The sequence below is a fragment of the Poecilia formosa genome, unplaced genomic scaffold (genome assembly GCF_000485575.1).
Source record: "Poecilia formosa unplaced genomic scaffold, Poecilia_formosa-5.1.2 Scaffold344, whole genome shotgun sequence".
Classification (NCBI taxonomy): Eukaryota; Metazoa; Chordata; class Actinopteri; order Cyprinodontiformes; family Poeciliidae; genus Poecilia; species Poecilia formosa.
Window position 1 is genome coordinate 550,048 of NW_006800283.1, and position 18,949 is coordinate 568,996.

The 18,949-nt window shown below is 40.5% G+C and overlaps 1 protein-coding gene across 1 annotated transcript in view; it reads left to right on the forward strand.

Annotated features, from left to right (window-relative positions):
* LOC103153265 (vasorin-like) overlaps positions 1–16,714 on the forward strand; it is a 28,782-nt gene extending 12,068 nt beyond the window's left edge. The window contains exon 2 of the mRNA XM_007574117.2: positions 12,172–16,714. Coding sequence (XP_007574179.1) covers positions 12,192–14,300 — 2,109 coding nt within the window. The 5' untranslated portion in view covers positions 12,172–12,191 and the 3' untranslated portion in view covers positions 14,301–16,714. The remainder of the gene's footprint in view (positions 1–12,171) is intronic.
* Positions 16,715–18,949: the final 2,235 nt, after the last annotated feature.

Sequence of the window (18,949 nt, forward strand, 5' to 3'; positions counted from 1 at the left end):
CATCAAAGTCAGCGTTCGTTGAAGCTTTGTCTCAGGCAATTAAAAAAAAAAAAAAAAAAGAAGGGATAAAAGTTCAGTATTGCGCATTAGTCAGTCTGTTGCCTGATCTGTTCTCTGTGGGGTCATGTGGCGACTGGCTGCCGTTTGCTTATTTCAAGCTCAGACTAATGGTTTTAAATTGTAAGAACTTTGTTTTGCTGATCTTCTGGAAATTCAGAGCTGGCAGATTTAGTGAGTCCCACAGCTGAAGCGTCTCTGAACCGAAAAAAAAAAAAAAAGAAACAGAAAAAAGTATCTCCTTAATAACTCGAATTGCATGGATCTGAATGTTGTGGCAAATTTCTGAGCTTTGATCTGTTAGTGCAGGCTATTGGTTACTCAAATTTCTCTGTAGCAGTAATGATATAACACAATATGAATACAGTTTTCTATATATGTTTTTACAGGTGCCCTGCCAGGTAGGCTTTGTTGCACTGTGTCAGAAAACAGGATTTTATAAATTTTTCAAAACAGAAAACAAAATAACTACAGAGCTTCCCACTTAAGCGGAATATAGCATTTTATATGAGCAATTAGCATGGTTAGCATGACTGTTAAAACAGCAGTCTCTGTATTAAGTAAAGAATACAGAGCCTTACTTTTTATTTCCAAAAGGATAAAACAACAACTTTACACATTGAGCCTTCCTGTTTTCTGCAGACAGATTAACTCTCTCTCTGTCATGGAGAGAATGAAAAGAGAAATATGAGGACAAACACTGATGTTGGATAAGCGATTCTCTCCTGTAGTTGAGGTCAGGACCTTTGATACATATTACTGGGTTGGACATCGGCAATTAGCTACGCCGGTGACGCTCACCTGCAGGCGCAGAGATGATCTTCGAGTGCATCAGAAATCAACACTGAAAAGCACAAAAACATTTCTCACTCACAAAAAGGGGACGTAAAAACCACAGAGCTGAACGTTCAGCCCATCGGAGTTATATGTTTTCAGGCTTGATGTTTATTTGGCGATCAGTAGGAAGTGATCGTCTGAAAACTTGATTAGCTGATATAAACACCTGCTGTAGTGATGATCTATCACAGAGTGTGTATGTGGGTCACCTTAGCTTAGTGTTTACTGAACCGAACTGCACAGCACATGTACATGCTAAGGTTGTCGAAGTCAAGCTAGCGTAACTGAGCTACTTCCCACCTTCTAGACTTTTTAAAATTAAAACCTTTTCCTGACCTGTGAAATGTGATCCGCTTGAACCTTGTTATCTAGTTATTGTAATGCTGACAATTCACTGCGTCCTTTTTTCAGAGTCTTTGCGTCATTTTCCTCGACCACCGACATTCCTCTCTTGATGCATCCCAATGCTGCATGTGTGGCGCATCCCAATGCACCACACATGCAGACGTCCAATCCAGTGACGTGTATCAACTCTGTTCAGCCCAGTCAGTTTCTTCAGCTCAGATCGTCCTCCTTCATGCCAGTCTGTCTGCTCATGTTGGGACATGATGGGACCGTTCCTGAACTCTTCACATAAAACTGGAAACATAACATTTCCTGAAACGTCTCAGTATGCCGCATCATAAAGAGTTCCATTCATTAAAAACTGAGGGGCCGAGACCGACATCTCAGCACCATAATCAACTCTGCAACAAAATGCACACTTAATCTAGACTGTCCTGCTACCAGATTAGCAGACAGAAAGGCAGAGAACTCGTCTCTACCCACCGTAAGTCCAGTAGAGACTTATTGCACTGGTTTGCTTCCCTTAATGGTCCCACGTTTTGAATTCTCCGAGTCCCGGAGAGTGACCCATTCTTTCACTAATGTTTGTAAAAGTGCTCTGCATGCCTTGGTGCTGCGTTCTTACACCTGGAGACGACTGGAATATCTGAATTTGGAGGAGTAAGGGAACACTTTTGGCAGAGCAGCGTGTGCAATAGATGCACCGTGCAACTTGAGGGTCTTTCAACTGCAAGCATACATATACACACAGATATATATGCTATGTAAGCATATGACTATGTATTGATATAACTGTCATTATTATTATTATGCAGTAATAATAATAATAAAGAACCAATTTATGTGTTGGTTCTTTGAACAGGCATACAAACCATCACAACATCTTTTACTTACATTTCTCTGATAATTACTGTTGGTAAATTGATAAGTGATATATTTAATTAAATGAAAACATGACATTTAAAAATGGTACATAACACACAAGACCAATACAAAAAAAAACTATTCTGTGACAGAAATGTTGGGTTTAATAAAAAGCATTCTTAAAACCAGCTTAAAGGTTGGTGTTTTCAAAATCTGACAAATGCATTTTTCAAACTATAACACGTATGTGTTTGTGTGTGTGCGTGCGTGCGTGCGTGCGTGTGTGCGTGTGTGTGTGTGTGTGTGTGTGACTCTACTGTTTGCATAAGTTTCAGCTGAACGTCACGTTCCCAAGACAAGAAAAAAAGTGAGCAAGACAATGTTAACTTGACCTTTAACCTGAAGCATCTAAATCAGTCACAGGGCAGCTTTTGTACTTGTGAGCGGGGAGCGAGGTTTGTGAAAGATACTGTAAATATATTAAGGTCACTTTAACATTACTTCAGAAATATAAGAAGCTACTTTTTTTTCTTTTTTTTTTTTACATAAGAAGAGACATTATAAGTTTATCAGCAGATAAAAAACTAAGTGCCAAACAGGGAGCGCCTGGCTTCTGTCATGATTAATGGTATGTAGCAGGGATAAGCCTTCTGACGGGTGTGTGTGTGTGTGTGTGTTTTCTTAAGCTGTGACGTCATCATCGATCTAAATTTAAGACGCGTATGCCTAAATGCATCTGTGATTGTGCAAGGGATTTTTTCTTTTTCTCCTGTCACCCGTCTCTCATCAGATGATAAACTCTCTTCAGCCTTCAATAGGCTGCATATTTTCCCTCTCTGGGAGAAACACAAAGGCTCCCCAGCAGAGTCGCCCTCCAAAACACACATTTCCCGCGTCTGCAGTCGCTTTTCAGAGCCGTGAATCACAACGGCAGGGAACAGGCCCCGTCTTGTAAACGCAACAAAGCGTACGGGTCGGCGCGGTGCAGCGAGTGGCCGAGTAAACAGTTAAAAATCTGATTCCTTTTTTTTTTTTTTCCTGCTGTTGCTGTGAATAATGCAGCCTTTGTTTCTGGGTCATGAACCAGTCAAGGTCACTGGCTTTAATAGAACCAAACAAACACAACGCGGTTCAGTTTGCGCTAATTGATTCGCCTTCCAGCGGAGACAAGAATGAGCATGTGTGTGAGTGTGTGTGTTTACTTTAAGGGATCTGTCAGGAGTCAGAGCAAATAGATAAGTGACAAAGTAAACAGCCGTCACACAGGCACCCACACACACACACGCACACACACACGCACATGCACCCCCACACACACACGCACGCACACGCACACACACGCACACACACACACACACACACGACAAAACATCCCTCTGCAGGAGTAAGGCTCTACTCTGAGCTATTCTCACTTGTATTTTTAGAAAGTAAACTCCTTTTTCAGTTGTAATCCAATTATGATTATGTGCATATTTGTGTGTGCGTGTGCATGTGCGTGTGTGTGTGTGCGTGTGTGTGGACCTTGTGTCTGTTCCTGCGAGGTTTCTCAGTGGTAAATCCATCCACATACAGGGTTAATGAGGTGTTCCAGCTGCAGGGGACGGTTGGTAAAGATCTCTATACACACACACACACACACGCACACACACACACACACACACACACGCACACACTGTTTGCATGTGTGTGTGTGTGCGTGTGTGCGTGTGTGTGTGTGTGTGTGTGCGTGTGCGCATTGGAGATTAGGAGAGTGCAGCGGGCGCAGCATTCATAATGGTGTAAAGTCTCGTTTGAGCCGGACAAATTGAATCTGGAGACGTGTGATTTTGAATAACAGCTCTGACTGTTCCTGATTTTCCGGTGCAGGTCTTCCATGCGTGTAAATTTCCAGTGCAAATTACTCTGCAGATTTCAGCGGCCAGATCCGTGATTGTGGCGAGCCCCGCCTCTTTTGGCCGAGCCGTCGGTTAAGTTCTGAGTAAACGCCACAGACTTCTGTCATCGGAAAGACACAGAAAGACAATACACCTTGGTAAAGTTTCCCAACTCCCAAAACCTTATCTGCACACAAAGTGTAATGGTGACAGTATAATCCAAGCGCTGTAACACTTTGCATGCCGATAAGATACTCAGCCTGTTAGATGAAGTTTGCACTTCCAATACAAATCTGCTCAAGTCTTTGTCCATATTCTACTAATGTCAAAAAACACAATTTCTTTCTCTATCAACTTTTTATGTATTCGTCTGTCCGTCTATCTACAGTCATCAGCATCTTGTATAGTAAAGTTAAATGTTGAGGCTTACGTCTTAATTGAAATAAGCCGAGTTGTTTGAATGCATAGTTATTGTCCAAGTGTTAAAAGCATTACATGCCTGCCTAGACTTGTGCGATTCCAGAGGGGATGTTTCGTATGCCCCCTGCTCATCCCCCATCAGTCCAATCCATTCACCGTCTTGCCAGAGGGCCGAATTTGGAAACTGAGACTCAGTCCAAACAAGCATGGAGGGGCCCCTGTTGGCTAAGCGTCCCGCAGGTGATCGTCAGAGAGTGATCAGTCCTCGCTGACGGAACCGACAGACAGATGGAGAGGCATAACGGGTGAATCCACAGTGGTGACAACTGAATATATTGAATGTGAAGAAAACTGTAATGTGCAGCAGGACAGAAATGAAAGCAAGCGGGTTTGCTACGTAGAGCGGTCTTCAGATGAGATGCCTTTCCCAGATGGGAATAGTTTATAAGGAGAAGTGATGACAGGTCAGGAACTGACGGGCCTAAAGAGGCCACATGGGTCAACAGCAAACCGCTGGGCTTCAGGGAGCAACGTCTCCATGTTACAGTTTTTAGAGTTTTTATTAAAGAGTGAGCGAAAACAAATACAGTGATGAGGAAATATGTTTCGAGGTACTTATGGAGAAAAAAAAGAGATAACATGAACTTAATCAACCACCAAGTGTTGACCTTAAACATGAGATAAGTACAACTCATGACAATTATTTCTTCTAGTATCTTTGAAAACGTGGGGATACTTGCCTGCATGAGAAATTTAAATTCAGTTCAAAATTCAAAACTTACACCACTGATCCCAGAGGATCAATAAAAAAAACAGTTATGGGGAAAAAATATTTTCCCATATGTTTCTCACAGGTAAAAATGATATCTTACAGCAAAGTAGGAAACATGGGAAAATCTTCCTACAAGTTCAACATTTTAAAAAAATATTCCTTAATACTACGTTGACATATTTTTCACGGGAAAATTATATTGTAACATGTTAACACAAGGTTCATATGTGGGAAGTATATACTAATGTAAAACATGCAGATCCATGTGTGAAATGTTAAATGGACTGAATTTATACAGCATCGATACACAGATCAGGAGGCATCCTGAGGGGACGTGTCTTACCCAGGGGGCACATCAACACATGACAGCAGGAAACTGGAATCAAACTACTATTGTATCCACTCAGGCTCATTGTCCCAACGTTTGGCATGTATTTCTTATAACAGGTGGATTGTGCCAGGTGTTTAGATTTTGAAAAACAAAGGAAAGCCTTTGGAGGGGCTGGACTTGCTGGGTGGGGTGAGGAACCCGTTGATAACTGCTTGCAGTTCTACTTCTTTTTTGTTACAACTTTTGGAGACGTGACCACAAAGGAAAAACATGGAAATTCAATGCATTTAACTGTCACAGTTACTCCTCCTAACATGTACATGCCAGACATTCTGCTGAAAATCTCACATAATCTCTCAAAAGAATGATGAAATGGGCAGTATTATGTGTTTTCCAGCCACATAGTTCAACTTTATAGCACATTCAAGTAAACTATGTTAACTTCAGTTGTGATAAAAATGCTATATATATCAAATATGACTTTAAAGAAATTTTACTTCCTGATTTAGAGCCTTGAAATTGGACCCACGTCTTTAAGAAACTCCTTCTCTTTCTGTAACTCCACCTTCAGGAAGTCTTCACAACTCTATTAACTCTGTAGCAATGTTTCTACCATGGTTTCACTGAGAAGTAGCTCCTATAATGAGCTCAGCAGATGTTCCACCAGGTCTTTGCTGATTGCTGCTGGCTAGTCTGAAGGTGCTGAATGGGGGAGTTGAGGTGGAGGCAGAAGCTTGGAAACACCTTTGCCATGAAGGCGATGCTGGGTCCACCTAGGCGTTTTGAAGAGCTGAATGGTTGCCATGGGAGATTAAGAAATTTATCAAACTTGCATGAAAGAATCAAGGCAACACTCCAGGTTTGTTCTTGACAAACGAATAACATTATAACATGATGTAAAGCTCAAAACAAGTCAACCAAAAAAATTCTATTCCCCGTTAAGACACAGACAGATTTAACACAGGCTGCAAGAACAGGCCTAGAGACAGCTGGACATGCTTGACAGGGTTTTACCTTCTGCCAGCACACCTGTGTGTGCAGCCAACTGCAGGTGACATGCTTATATCCAGCTGCTGACAGACTGATGAAATGAGAAAACTCACACACGCACACCTGCAGCCGTCATAGAAAGCTCATTTTCAGGACAGAAACACCAACATGCAGCTGGTGTCGATCAGATTTGTCCCAAAATTGTTGCCGCACGAAGGATCTGTGATTCTCAAGGTGAAATCTAAGACAGCGTCAAACTGGCAATAGAAGGCAGACCTTAAATTTGCCCGAGGGGCTTTTACCTCTTCTCATGTAAGGTGAGAAAACGAACAAGTCCTCACAAATAAAGCAACAGCAACACAAGCATTCCTCCTAACAGTCTGGATTTGTCACCACATTCACTTTATTAGCAGGGCAGTACAAAGGTTTGGGCGCAAACACCAATAGGTGCATACTGCAGTGTGACACAGAGCAGCAGTGCATCTGAATGCATTTTCATCATAGCAATAGCAGAAGCAAACCACAGTCAGATAAAAGGAAACTAAAGTCAGTGGCTGGAGCCACGGTTAAATGATGACAGATTAGTCACCAATCCAGTTTGATGGTGGTTGGCATCAAACCTCTGGCTTCAACAGAACTGTACCTGTGAGTCATTGTCTAGAATCGGTGCCGTCTCTTACATTTCCGCCTGTTTAACATGAATTTGGTTTCTCTGTCTTTGTTTTTCCCAACTCGCCTGTTGTAGTGTAGAAGTGCGTGGGCGTTAGAGTGACTGAGGCCCACAGTAAAAAGCCTGGAGGAAGCACAAACAAACTCAGATTAGATCAGGATTAATCAGGTGAAGGAACAACTATGCTGAGGATTACTGTCAAAGAATAGGAGATAAAAGAGTCTCACACAACATGTCATTAATTAGAGCCACAAGGGACAGGTCATAGTCTGTGTGTATCGATACAAAGCAATAGTCATTTCCTGATATATGGACAACAACACGTTGTTTTTTCACATGCTGTCTTTTCTTGCTTACCTTTCCCATTTTGATTAGTGTTATTTGTGATTGATTTGACATAATGAATGATAATTGATTATGAAAAAGTTTTTTGTCTGTAGATATGAGCAAACTTATGCTGCTGCTATTTTCTTGTAACTTTCCAACTTGCATACCAGACTAGGAGTCACCGTTTTATTCACAGTTTGACTCGTCCTGTGAATTGCAGTGCAGCTTGACGGCATGTTTTTTTTGCTTGATCCCTGAATGTACTGCAGGCGTCTCTGCTCTGCTGCACACTTCACCAGGTACCGTAGAACATTCTGATGAGATGTAATGAGAGTATTAGAACACCGACGGAGTGGAGCCATTCTGGACAACCCTGATTTACATACATTAATACTTCCAGCAGATTTTCAAGATGAAGCTGATAGTTTTCGAGAGTTTGCTAAAAAGCAGCTAACTGAACACAACATGACACCAACATGGCCAAATTTGTAAATAAATGCGTTTTATACTCCTGAGCAACTTACAGACTGGAACCAGCTAGGGACCAGCAGTTTACAGAAACAGGTGGGGGGAGGGGCAACACCTTAGTGTTCCTCCTGCATTTTTACCGTATCCAAGTGTAAACACATACAACTTTAGTAACACGTTCCAAAAGTAAACTCTGACAGACGAGAGACCAACGGCCGCTCTTTGCTAGACACCAGTCTCTGTAAAAGAATACATCAACAACGCCTCTAAATGTCTGAGCTGCATTACAGCATTCCACTTGTAAACAAGCACTTCAAAGACCCGGTGTTTTAACAAGTCATCAACCACAAGACAGGTATTACCTAAATGGCTCTGTCTACTCATCTATTCCAATGGAAATGCTGGTCAGACGGTTAGCACATAATCCACAGATTAGCTTGTATCATGTACGAACTAATCCCTGCCAACTGTCAAGCCTCATGGTGAAATTTGATTTTCTTTTTCTTTCAGCCAGTGCGCAGCAACAGGAGGAGGAGGGGAAGCACAGGATTACTCCATACTTCATAACGTTCCAACATTTAAATGATAAATTGGCTCTGTTTTAGCTATATGACTACAATATTAGAATTGTAAGTCAACTGTGAGTTCAGTGTGCTTGGCGCACACATACCTCTGGGTTCAAACATTCCTGTGCAACAGCACACGTTTCCTGCTCGCACTTTGATTCCTTACACACTAAGAGTTTTAGGAAGATTGAAGTTGTGAAACAGATTTGACTGGTAAGCTTTTTAGGCATGAGGTAACAGGATATTTCACTTTGGAAATTTGGTACCAATAACTCAAGTCCCCGTTTCATTCTGAAAGAAAATGAAGTAACCTCCCAGTAAACTCTCTTAACACAATTTATGATCCCAGCTTTGCTTCTTTGTCTCCGGCTCTCAGTTATTCACCTTTTGCCTTCCTTTACTGGTGAAGCCTTTATTGTACGAGTATCCTGTAGCACATCACACACAGTGGGAGTCTTCATTAAAGAGGCAGTATTATGTAAAATAAACTTTCTTTTTTTGAGCTTTACATCATGTTATAATTTTGTTCCCTAATCAAAAACATACATGAAGTATTAATTTGATTCTTTCATGCATGATTGAGAAATCCTTTGATCTCCCATGGCAACCATTCAGCTGTGCAAAACGCCTGGTGGACCTAGCTCCGCCTTCAAGGCAAAGCTCCTCCCCAGAGTTGCAGTTTCCAATCTACCAAGCGTCACAGAGCAACCTTCCCTTGTCAGCTCCTTCAGACTAGCCAGCAGCAATTAGCAAACAGCTGGTGCATCTGCCGAGCTCATTGTACAAGCTACTTCTTAGTCTAACGCTGGTGAAAATGTTGTTAAAGGGTTAATGGAGGAGCCATGTTTTGATGACTTCCTGAAGGCGGAGTTTCAGAAAGAGCAACATTCTCTTAAAGAGACAGAAGTCCATTTATTAGGCTTTAAATTACAAAGTCAAATTTCATTTAAGCCCTATTTGACATGCACAGCATTTTTAGAACAACTGAAGTTAAAATAGTTAGTTGATTGTGCTATTTAAAGGCACTATGTGCCCAGAAAACACATAACGCTGCTCCGTTACAGAAAGATAGTGGAGAAACACAGATGGAGACTTCATTCTCTGTTCTCCCACTGTCTCTGTCTTATCACAAGGGGAGGATGAAGGTTTATGTGGGTCTCTCTTCTGTCTCACAGTGACCGATTGCTGCAGTGAACTGTGGCTAACAGAATCCAGCTGTGTAATGGACTGAGTTTATTCATGTGCTCGTGGAAACATTTGCAGTAATATGTGTGTGAGGGGTATGGGTTGAAAGACCCCAAATCCCCTGCTGCTGAAGCAGGGGACGTGTCCAAACAGCACCTTGACATGTATGTTTATACCATGTGGTTTTGTGCATCTTTTTGTTGGTTTGCAGGCTCTAGAAGTTCATTGGTCTCCTTACTGTTGTTGAGAACATAATGATTCATTTATGTTGCAAATGAAAAGTGTATTATTTACACTGCTGTGATCTCTTTGTGTATTTGAAATTTGTCACAATTAATTTGGGATCTTTGAAAAATAAAAATAAGATTTGATTTGCAAGTTTACGTGTCAATAATTTAGACAAATATCAATATTAACTTATTTCTGTAATTCTGTTTGTGTGGTAGAAAAAGCAACATGGATGACTGTTCCACTGTCAAGAACATATTCAGGTTGTTGTGTTGATTCTTTCATGCATATTTGAGAAGTCCTTCAATCACTGGTGGCCGTTGGTGGCTTGTCGACGTGTCGCGACGTGTCGGCAAGAGCCGGAGCTTCTTAAAGAGGCAGAGGCCAAATTTCAAGGCATTTTATTGCAAAGTCAAATTTTTTTAAGTTATATTTGGGTTATAAAATGACTTGGTGTTCCTAGAAAATACATGATATTTTCCATTTAAGCATCTGCTATCACAGATTTTCACTGACTTACACAGTGTAAACGCCTTGAAATAATTGGTCTGTCAAAACTCTTGTTAATCCCTCTCTAATGCTGTCAAACAAAAAAAACTCAGAGTTTGTAGTTATTCTACTCAAGTCCCGGAAACAAAATGCTCTGGCTGTCATTGCTAAAATGGACCTAAAATCATGTTATTAATGTCATATCATTTTCCATGACACTAATTTTATACATTTCTCTACATTTACACTTTTTGGCGTGTAGCTGAGTTTTGGTTCACACTTGTCCATGTGAAGGTCAACATCAAGTGCAAAGTTGAAATAACTAAGTCACTCAGAGGAGGTCGACCAAAGTTTGTGTTGCCATCTTGACGTCTCGTGGACACATTCAAAACCGCGGCACTCCGTTCGTTTGAGTCCTGAAACTGGCAACTAGCGTCGTGTTCAAAGAATAGTGGTTGTGTAGTTTTTATTTAAAACAAACAAAAAGCTTCTTATTGCGTCCTCAAGTGAAATTTACTTTGTTTGTAGATGAAAATGTGCATATCTAATTACTATGGTTGACTTAAAATAGGGTCATAAGTAAAGGAACAAATAAAAATACATTTTTTTAAAATATTCCTCTAAGTCTCATATGGTAACGTGCTGTCCCAGTTTCTCCTCTAGCTCTTCCTGTTTTGATACTAAACACACAATTATATTTCCTCTCCTTTCCTGTCATCAAATTACTCACTGTGTGCCAGTAGGACTCTGGGATCCTGAAATGACTGGCAAGCAGCTCTAATGTTCCATAAACAGTAAGTGACCGCACATAGTGAAAGTCTAGTAATCTGGATTTATTTTCACCCCAGCTTAGAGCTCTCATCTGAAACCAAAGAGCTGCTAGTTTGATTCAGGAAGTGAAAGTAACAGCATGATGTGGTGGTCAAGAAAGTACCAATGCTTTGGTTTTCTGGTTTTATGTCTAAATTCTGGCATTTTAGACGTAATTACCAAGCAATCAATTGATCAGTTCTTATTTATTAAGCTTTATTCAGAAATTGTGAGGAAAAAACACCAGGATAAACACAGAAGGCGAAGTAAAACAATTGGCAAAAAAAACAAGAATGGATTAAAAATAGGATCAAAACAGAAAAGGGGAAAAATATGAGTTGACATGCAATGGTTTGAAGTTCCGAGGAGATAATTGCATTAATGATTGTGAGGAGACACTGAATTACTAAAGGCTTAGGCTCTGGTATGTTCAACGTTTACAGAAGTAGGAAAATAAGTGCAAGAAAAGAAATAATTTAAAATCAATATGCAGACAATAGCTGTGTGACATAATTGGTGGAACCAGTTTAATTTAGACACAGGGCATAGTCCTTGATGGAGCTGACTTGGATTTTGGCTTCTGGACAAACAAAAAGTACAAAAATCTCCTAAATACAATAACTTTTACAAGACCATATAAGCTGTATCACACACTTGCAATTTCTTAAGTCAGACAGCTTCACCAGAAAATTGTTGTACATTTGTTTGCAGAATATTTCCTGCAAACAAATTTTTATAAAATTTATCCAACAGTTAGCTTAGTGAGTCTCCAACAATGAGCAGAAGTCTGCATTTTACCTTGTTGGGTCTACAGCTGTACCTAAAGTTAATAATGTGGACAGGAAACCATTCACACATCATTTCAAAATGTCTTAAATATGACCAGCTCAACTAGCAAATCAAAAATAACCTTTTTCTTTCTGTTTTCTGTTTTTCAGAGCGCTGGGCTGTCGTCATCATGTTGCTCTACATCGTTTGCTTCCTACTGGCCTCTGCAGTGGTGTTCTCCACCGACTGCCCAGAATCCTGTTCCTGCAACTCCCTAAACTCAGTGTTTTGCATTCACAGGCAGTCCAGCACTGTACCCCATGTCCCTGTCTCCACCCAGCATCTATACATCTTTCAGAACGATATTGAAACCTTGACCCAAGATGACTTCAAAGACATTGTCGAGCTGGTGTCACTGGACCTGAGCCAGAATAAGTTAGCGGAAATTCCAGAGATGGCTTTTAAGTCGCTGTCGAAATTGAAGAACTTGGACCTTTCTGCTAACCACATAACTCACATTTCCAAAGACAGCTTCTCAGGGTTGGTCCAGCTAGAGAGGCTGTATCTCCATGGAAACCTCATTCAGAGCATTCATTGGGAAGCTTTTGAAGGTTTAGAGATGCTGTTGGAGTTGAAGCTGCAAGGAAACAAGCTCACCTCCCTGCCTTTTCTCAATTTCCCCAGGCTACTTCTTTTGGACCTCAGTCACAATAAACTCCCACCCCTGGAACATTCACATCTTCATACTCCCCATCTAGAAGCGCTGAAATTGTCCTCATTAGGGCTACCGTCATTGGATGAAAATCTTGTAGCCTCCCTGAGAAACCTTCATGAACTTGACTTGTCAATGAATCAGTTAAAGGAAGTCCCTCAAGCCCTGAAGCAGGAATCTCTCAAGGGGCTTACGAAACTAAGCCTGGCTGCTAACCCACTTTTTGAGCTGAGGGTGAGTGACTTTCATCAACTGGTTGCACTTCAAGAACTGGATCTAAGCGGAGTTAATCTCCAGGGATTTCCAGAAGGTTTCTTTGAAAGCTTCTCAAAGTTGACACAACTGACCGTAGCCGAGAACCCCTTCAACTGTCTCTGTCCACTGGCCTGGTTCCCTGTCTGGCTAAAAGAGAAGGAAGTCAATTTGAAGCGGCCAGAGGAAACCAGATGCCATTTCCCTCTCGTTAATGCTGGGAAGACACTTTCGGCATTAGAGCACAACGACTTTGGATGTCCACTAACCACAACAGAATCTGTTGGCTCCCCTGTAGAAAACACCCCTGTTCCCCAAATCCCTACCACCTCTCCAGAAACCGCCCATACTAACGCTATCCCTCCCCCTCTACCACCTAGTGATGAAACTGTTCCCTCCATAACAGACAACCCATCCTTTGGATCAGATCCTCCAGTGTCTCCTAGCTCTACTGTTGTGGAAAACGAGTTACATTTCTGCCCACAAAACATCTGCTTGAATGGAGGGACTTGCTATTTTGACCCAAATGGCCTACTCAACTGTTTGTGTTCTTCGGGATCATCTGGAGACTACTGTGAAATTCCCGAGGTCCCGCAGAAATCTGAAACAGAGGTCTCTGTGGTGACTTCAGCAATGCCGGATAAACTAGATGCGATCAGCTCACGGGAGGTGACGTCCACATCAATACTCCTTGACCTGCACCGCTTCATCGAGACACGGCCTAACATTCGTGGCATCAGGCTGACCTATCGTAACCTCTCAGGCCCCGACCGTCGCCCTCACATGCTGAGTTTGCCAACATACTACCCTGTATACACTTTGCGTGGTTTGAACCCAAACTGTACCTACTTGGTCTGTGTCAGTCCCCTTGGAGAAAAGATCATTTATAAAGGTAACAGCTCTGTAGAACTGGGTCCCTGTACAGAGGCTCGCACTAGTCCTACTATCTTTGTAGAACATTTGGTAGATCCAGACACCCCTATGACAAAGAATCTCATTGCAGCGCTGGCAGTCCTAGCATTAGTCCTGGTGTTGGTTTTGGTGGCTGGTACAATCATCTGTGTACAGAAGAAGAGGCAGGCAAATTCAGAAATGGAGCTGGAGCTGGGCTCAACGGATCCTGAGGCAATAGACCTGGAGGGTAAAAAGGTTCATCTAGAGAACGGAGTCAATGGTACACTACTCCTCAAACAGCCCGAGGCAGATCATTGCCAGACCCCACAACTGCCCCCATTACTGCAACAAAATGGCAGTATGGACTATGAAGCACCCTTGATGCAAGGACACTGTCCATCAAATAACAATCAAGCAACACTGAAGGCGTCTTATTTCTAACGCTGAGCAGAGTTTCCGTTGGGACGTTCTGAACCTGCTACGTCTCTCTTAGTCTCAGATGTCCACTATTGGAGATAGGGCACTTACTGTGCTCTGTTGTGCACATGATGAAATAACATACCAGATTATATATATTTAAGAGACTCAAAACAATGGGATTTCAGATCACAGCATATTCAAAATGTGCTTAACCACTATGGGACAATGAAGAAGACGTGATTGAAATTCAGTGAACAGAGGGTGGCAGTGGAACATCTAATCCAATCAATAAATCAAGTGCAATCAATTAGAAGGGTCTTCGTAGTGGACAATGCCTGCTAGCAGTGACCTACTATAACTCTGTACTTTTTTTCTTTGCTTATAAGAAAGAGAAACACTTTAATCTTGTTGCTGGATATGGGAATACTGAAACTGAAAAAAGTGCCTTGAACTGGAGAAGTGCCAGAGGTTTAAAGACATGAAGATTTTTGAATCATAAATTTTAATGTTAATGGACTTTCAAGTACCTGCAAGGGATTGAAAAAAAAGTTGCACTGAAAACTACACTTGTTTCTTTTGTGATGACTGCTACAAAGCGAAGATTTGGAGAAGCAACAACAAAGTTATGTTCGGAAACTTTGCAAATCGTTACAGAACCGCTGTTCAAAGTCTGGATTCAAGTGTTGACATCATCTAATGTGAGGACAAAACAAATCTCGCAAACACAGATTTGGGATTCTGCAGTTTCTCCAGAAACACCACAGTTCCCTACATGGCAGAGCCTTCAGCTTCTCTGGACTTAAATTTACTGTGAAAGATTAAATAAAATGGACTTTATTTGTATTATTCTGTGCCGTTACAGAGAGGCTGTTTTACCAGTTGGCTTTCTGCATTTTTTGTGAATTTTTACTGCCTCTTTTGTAAATAGTCATTTAGTATTAATATTGTTGAGAGATGAAGCAATGGTTGTTTCTGCTCAAAGGGCATAATGTCATCAAGTCTCATCATGTCAACTTTTCCTCTTTATCTTTGTTCAGCTCAAGGTAGCTTCACTAAATTCTATGTAGAGAATCGAGAAAATCGGTTCTTGAAAAACAAAGAACAGAAATATGATCATGTTAAGTTTGAAACAGAAAACTTGGACTTCAGTGCATAACGCAATGTACATCCAGGACATAAGCGATGCTCGGCTCAAATTAAAGTTTATCAAAAAGATTTATAAGGTGATTTATCCAGTGAAGGGGAAGAAATCAGGAGAAATATGGTAACTTTAAAACTTCACATAGAGTCAATGTGAGTTTTTATAAATGGTGGGTCAAATTATTGTAGGGGAGTTACTCTAGTGACTCCCTATTCCCCCTGACGTTACATTTTCAGCAAACCCCAGTAAAGTAGGTCCTAAAAAAATGGGCTGTTAAAGCAAAACCATCACAAGTGGAAAACCTTCATCACCATTGTGTTCATAATTTCAATTATCGTACAGTTTTGTTTTGTTTTTTGTTTTTTTGCTCAGAAATCTGACATTTGCTCTTTAAAAAAAGATGTATCATCATGGTTATTTTTACTGCTTGTCATTTTTGCTTACATCACTTAAAAGTTTCCTTTATTTATCTTTACTTGGGTAAAGATAAATACAGGTCTAATTCTCACAAGACCTTATCAAAGCACACCGGTAGCAATAAAACACAAACTTAAAAATGCACATGAACATCCAAATTTAATGCAGAAAGAGAATTGTAATGAATACTATTAATATTTTTCTATTGAAGATGTATAACGTGTTTGTTCTCCGTAGCCCCAAACACCCCGACACAGCAAGAGCAGCTACTGTGACGTGCAGCGAGACTGTGACAAACGTTGGGTGTTTCTGTCATTCTTATTAATTTAATTTTCATGGTGGAAAACAAAATGAATGACAGCAATTATGTGTTTTTAAAGCGATGTCATTGTGAAAACGTTCAAGAGTCGCGTTGCGATTTTGTATACATCTAAAAGGTTTTTTATTTCATCCCGCACCACACTGTATAAACTGTATGTCAAGAAACATCAACTCCATTGGAGTTAAATTTGTCAAAAACCCTTGTTACTTTTTTAAAATTTTTGCCTATTTGTTCATTTGTCTGTATCTTTTCTTTATATATAAGTCAAGACCATCCATCACCAGCTTCGTCTTCCTGTTTTCTTTTTAACAGTTTTACAAAATGTGTAACTGGAAGATTCTCCATATTTCTTTGGCCAGTGAAAATAGCAGGTTATGTTTGTAATATTTTTTTTACACATGCTTTTTAACACTACCTTCCCAGTTTGTTTAGGGAAACTTGTCTTTTCTTATCGTTGTCTCCTTTGTTTGTTTGTTAGCTTCACGTGTAGCATTTCTGTATATATTTTACCAATGCTGAGAACAGAACAGTATTAAAATGACTTATTATTGTTATCATCTGTGTTGTTTGGTCATTGATGCACTTTTACTCACGTGTTTAATGACCTAGTGGTGGATTTAAGAGTTTACATGAGATTGTTGTTTGGTTTGTCGTTGGAGCACAAATCTAACATACACATCAAATATTAGTGCCTTTTCATGGTAAACTATAATTTTAGGCAGGGGAGTTTTTTCACAGTTCATCTGTCTCACCAAACTGTCACGACATGGTGACAGTTTCAACAAATAAGTAAAAAAAAAAACTTTTTATAAAACTAACATACTGCAGCTTAACGATCTGACCTGTTATGTGCATTGAAAAGTGATGAACTAATTCACTATTTGTGATACAAAGCAGTCAAATTGGTGCTTCTTGTAATTTGAATTACAAGAATATTTACATGTTATCAAAAAAACAAACAAAAAAAAAAGGATTTCTAATTCTACCAACCCGACCCCAATGGATGCTTTTGTACAAAAGGTGAAACTTATTTGCTAAGGCCACTGGCTCAAAAGGAGAACAAATTCCCACTTTACAGTCTGTCATCCTCATCAGCCTCTCAATGTGCTTTTTATTTGGAGACGTTGTTCCACCTGGACGGCTGCCGGCTGCCGAGAGAAAAGAGAAAGAAGTGGGGAAAAAAAACGTGAAGAGAGCGAGGCTTGATTTATTTGAACAATCTGGTTGCAATGGAAGCAGTCAAAACTTGCCATGGGTGGATGGATGGATTATTGGAAAGAGGAACGCAGATGAATAAATGAATGGGTTGAAATCCAACGGCAGACAGATTCTTGGACTTGACGGCGGCTTAACTGGACCCTGCAAGCCACTAAAACCCCCCCAGGTTCAGAGTTAGCGTGTGTATGTAGCACGTAACATACATCTATAAACTCCATGTGTGAAGCATTTGTCTCGGAATATGTCATCGTTGGCCTACCTGCGTATTTTAATACTAAACATGACAAGCATGGATGTTTTTCAAGCACATTAAAAATGACTATCAATCCTTGAAGCTCAAAACCTCTTTAAAAAGTACGAATAAAACATTTTTATTCAGCAAGAAGCGAGTACTGCACAAAACTGAAGAGAATCTACACAGTGACATTGGAAAATTGTGAAATATAGAACTTATTTTGATACATTCACAGTTTTCTTCCCCCCAAAGAAACATTTGACAGGTTGCTGATGTGATGTTGCTTTAATGGACTTGCAACTACACGCTTTGAGCTTCTAACAACAAAATGTTAAAAACACTGTGAAACCAGCTTGATTTGTCGCACGCGTCCCCAGGCCTGTGCGACCTTCAAGTGCAATGAAGTTCAGAAAGATAAAATAAAGAAGCAGAGGGCTTGAGGTTTTGCTTAGAGGAGAGAAATGTCCAAATGATGTTTATTTTGTGCTTAATAGCTTGTAAAAAAAAAAACAAACAAAAAAAAAGACTAACAAAAATCTCTGTCGAAAGAGGGGAAAAAAAATTGAGAGGGAATGAAATTAATTGCAGCAATATTTTGAAGTGATTCAATCATGCAATAATGTGATTGGTACATCCTCCAGCAGCTGAAACCTACGATCCTCGCCACTGGGATCGGTGAGACTGGATTCCATTAAGAGCGGACGGCGCAGGAAAGTTGCTCCTTCAAGTAACATTTTGGAAAATCTAGCTGGTTTTCTTCTTTTTATTTGGTCTAATTTAGTGGGTCTGCTTCAAGGTTCGACATGTTACATCAAGTTAATTTGTACAGCACATTTCAGCAATAAGGCAGGTCGAAGTGCTTTACATCAGATATCTTCATAATACATCAGTGCTTCATATAATACAGTTATACATTATGAAGCAGAGCTATGAGGACACTTGCAGTAATCACTGCGACTAATGATAAACCTCTTGATGAGCTTCTCTAGATCTGGCTGGTACATTAGTTCTTTAAGTCTGGAAATGTTCTTCAGGTGATGGAAGGCCAACTTTGTAACTTTGTCTTTATGTGACTCTGAAGGTTCAGGTCAGAGTCAATCATCGGCCACTTTGGGTCTGATTGCTGGTTTCTACCTGTAATAACTGAAGCTGTGCACTGACTCCCGATCGTTCCTCTTTGGGTCCGAAGATAAAAAGTTCAGTTTTGTTTCTGTTCAGCTGAAGAAAGTTATGGCTCATCCACACATTCACCTGAAATCAAGAAGCAGAGGGCTTGAGGTCTGTAGATCTGTGTATGTTGTGCTTTTCAGAGTTGGTATTCTTCATGTTTTGGTTCC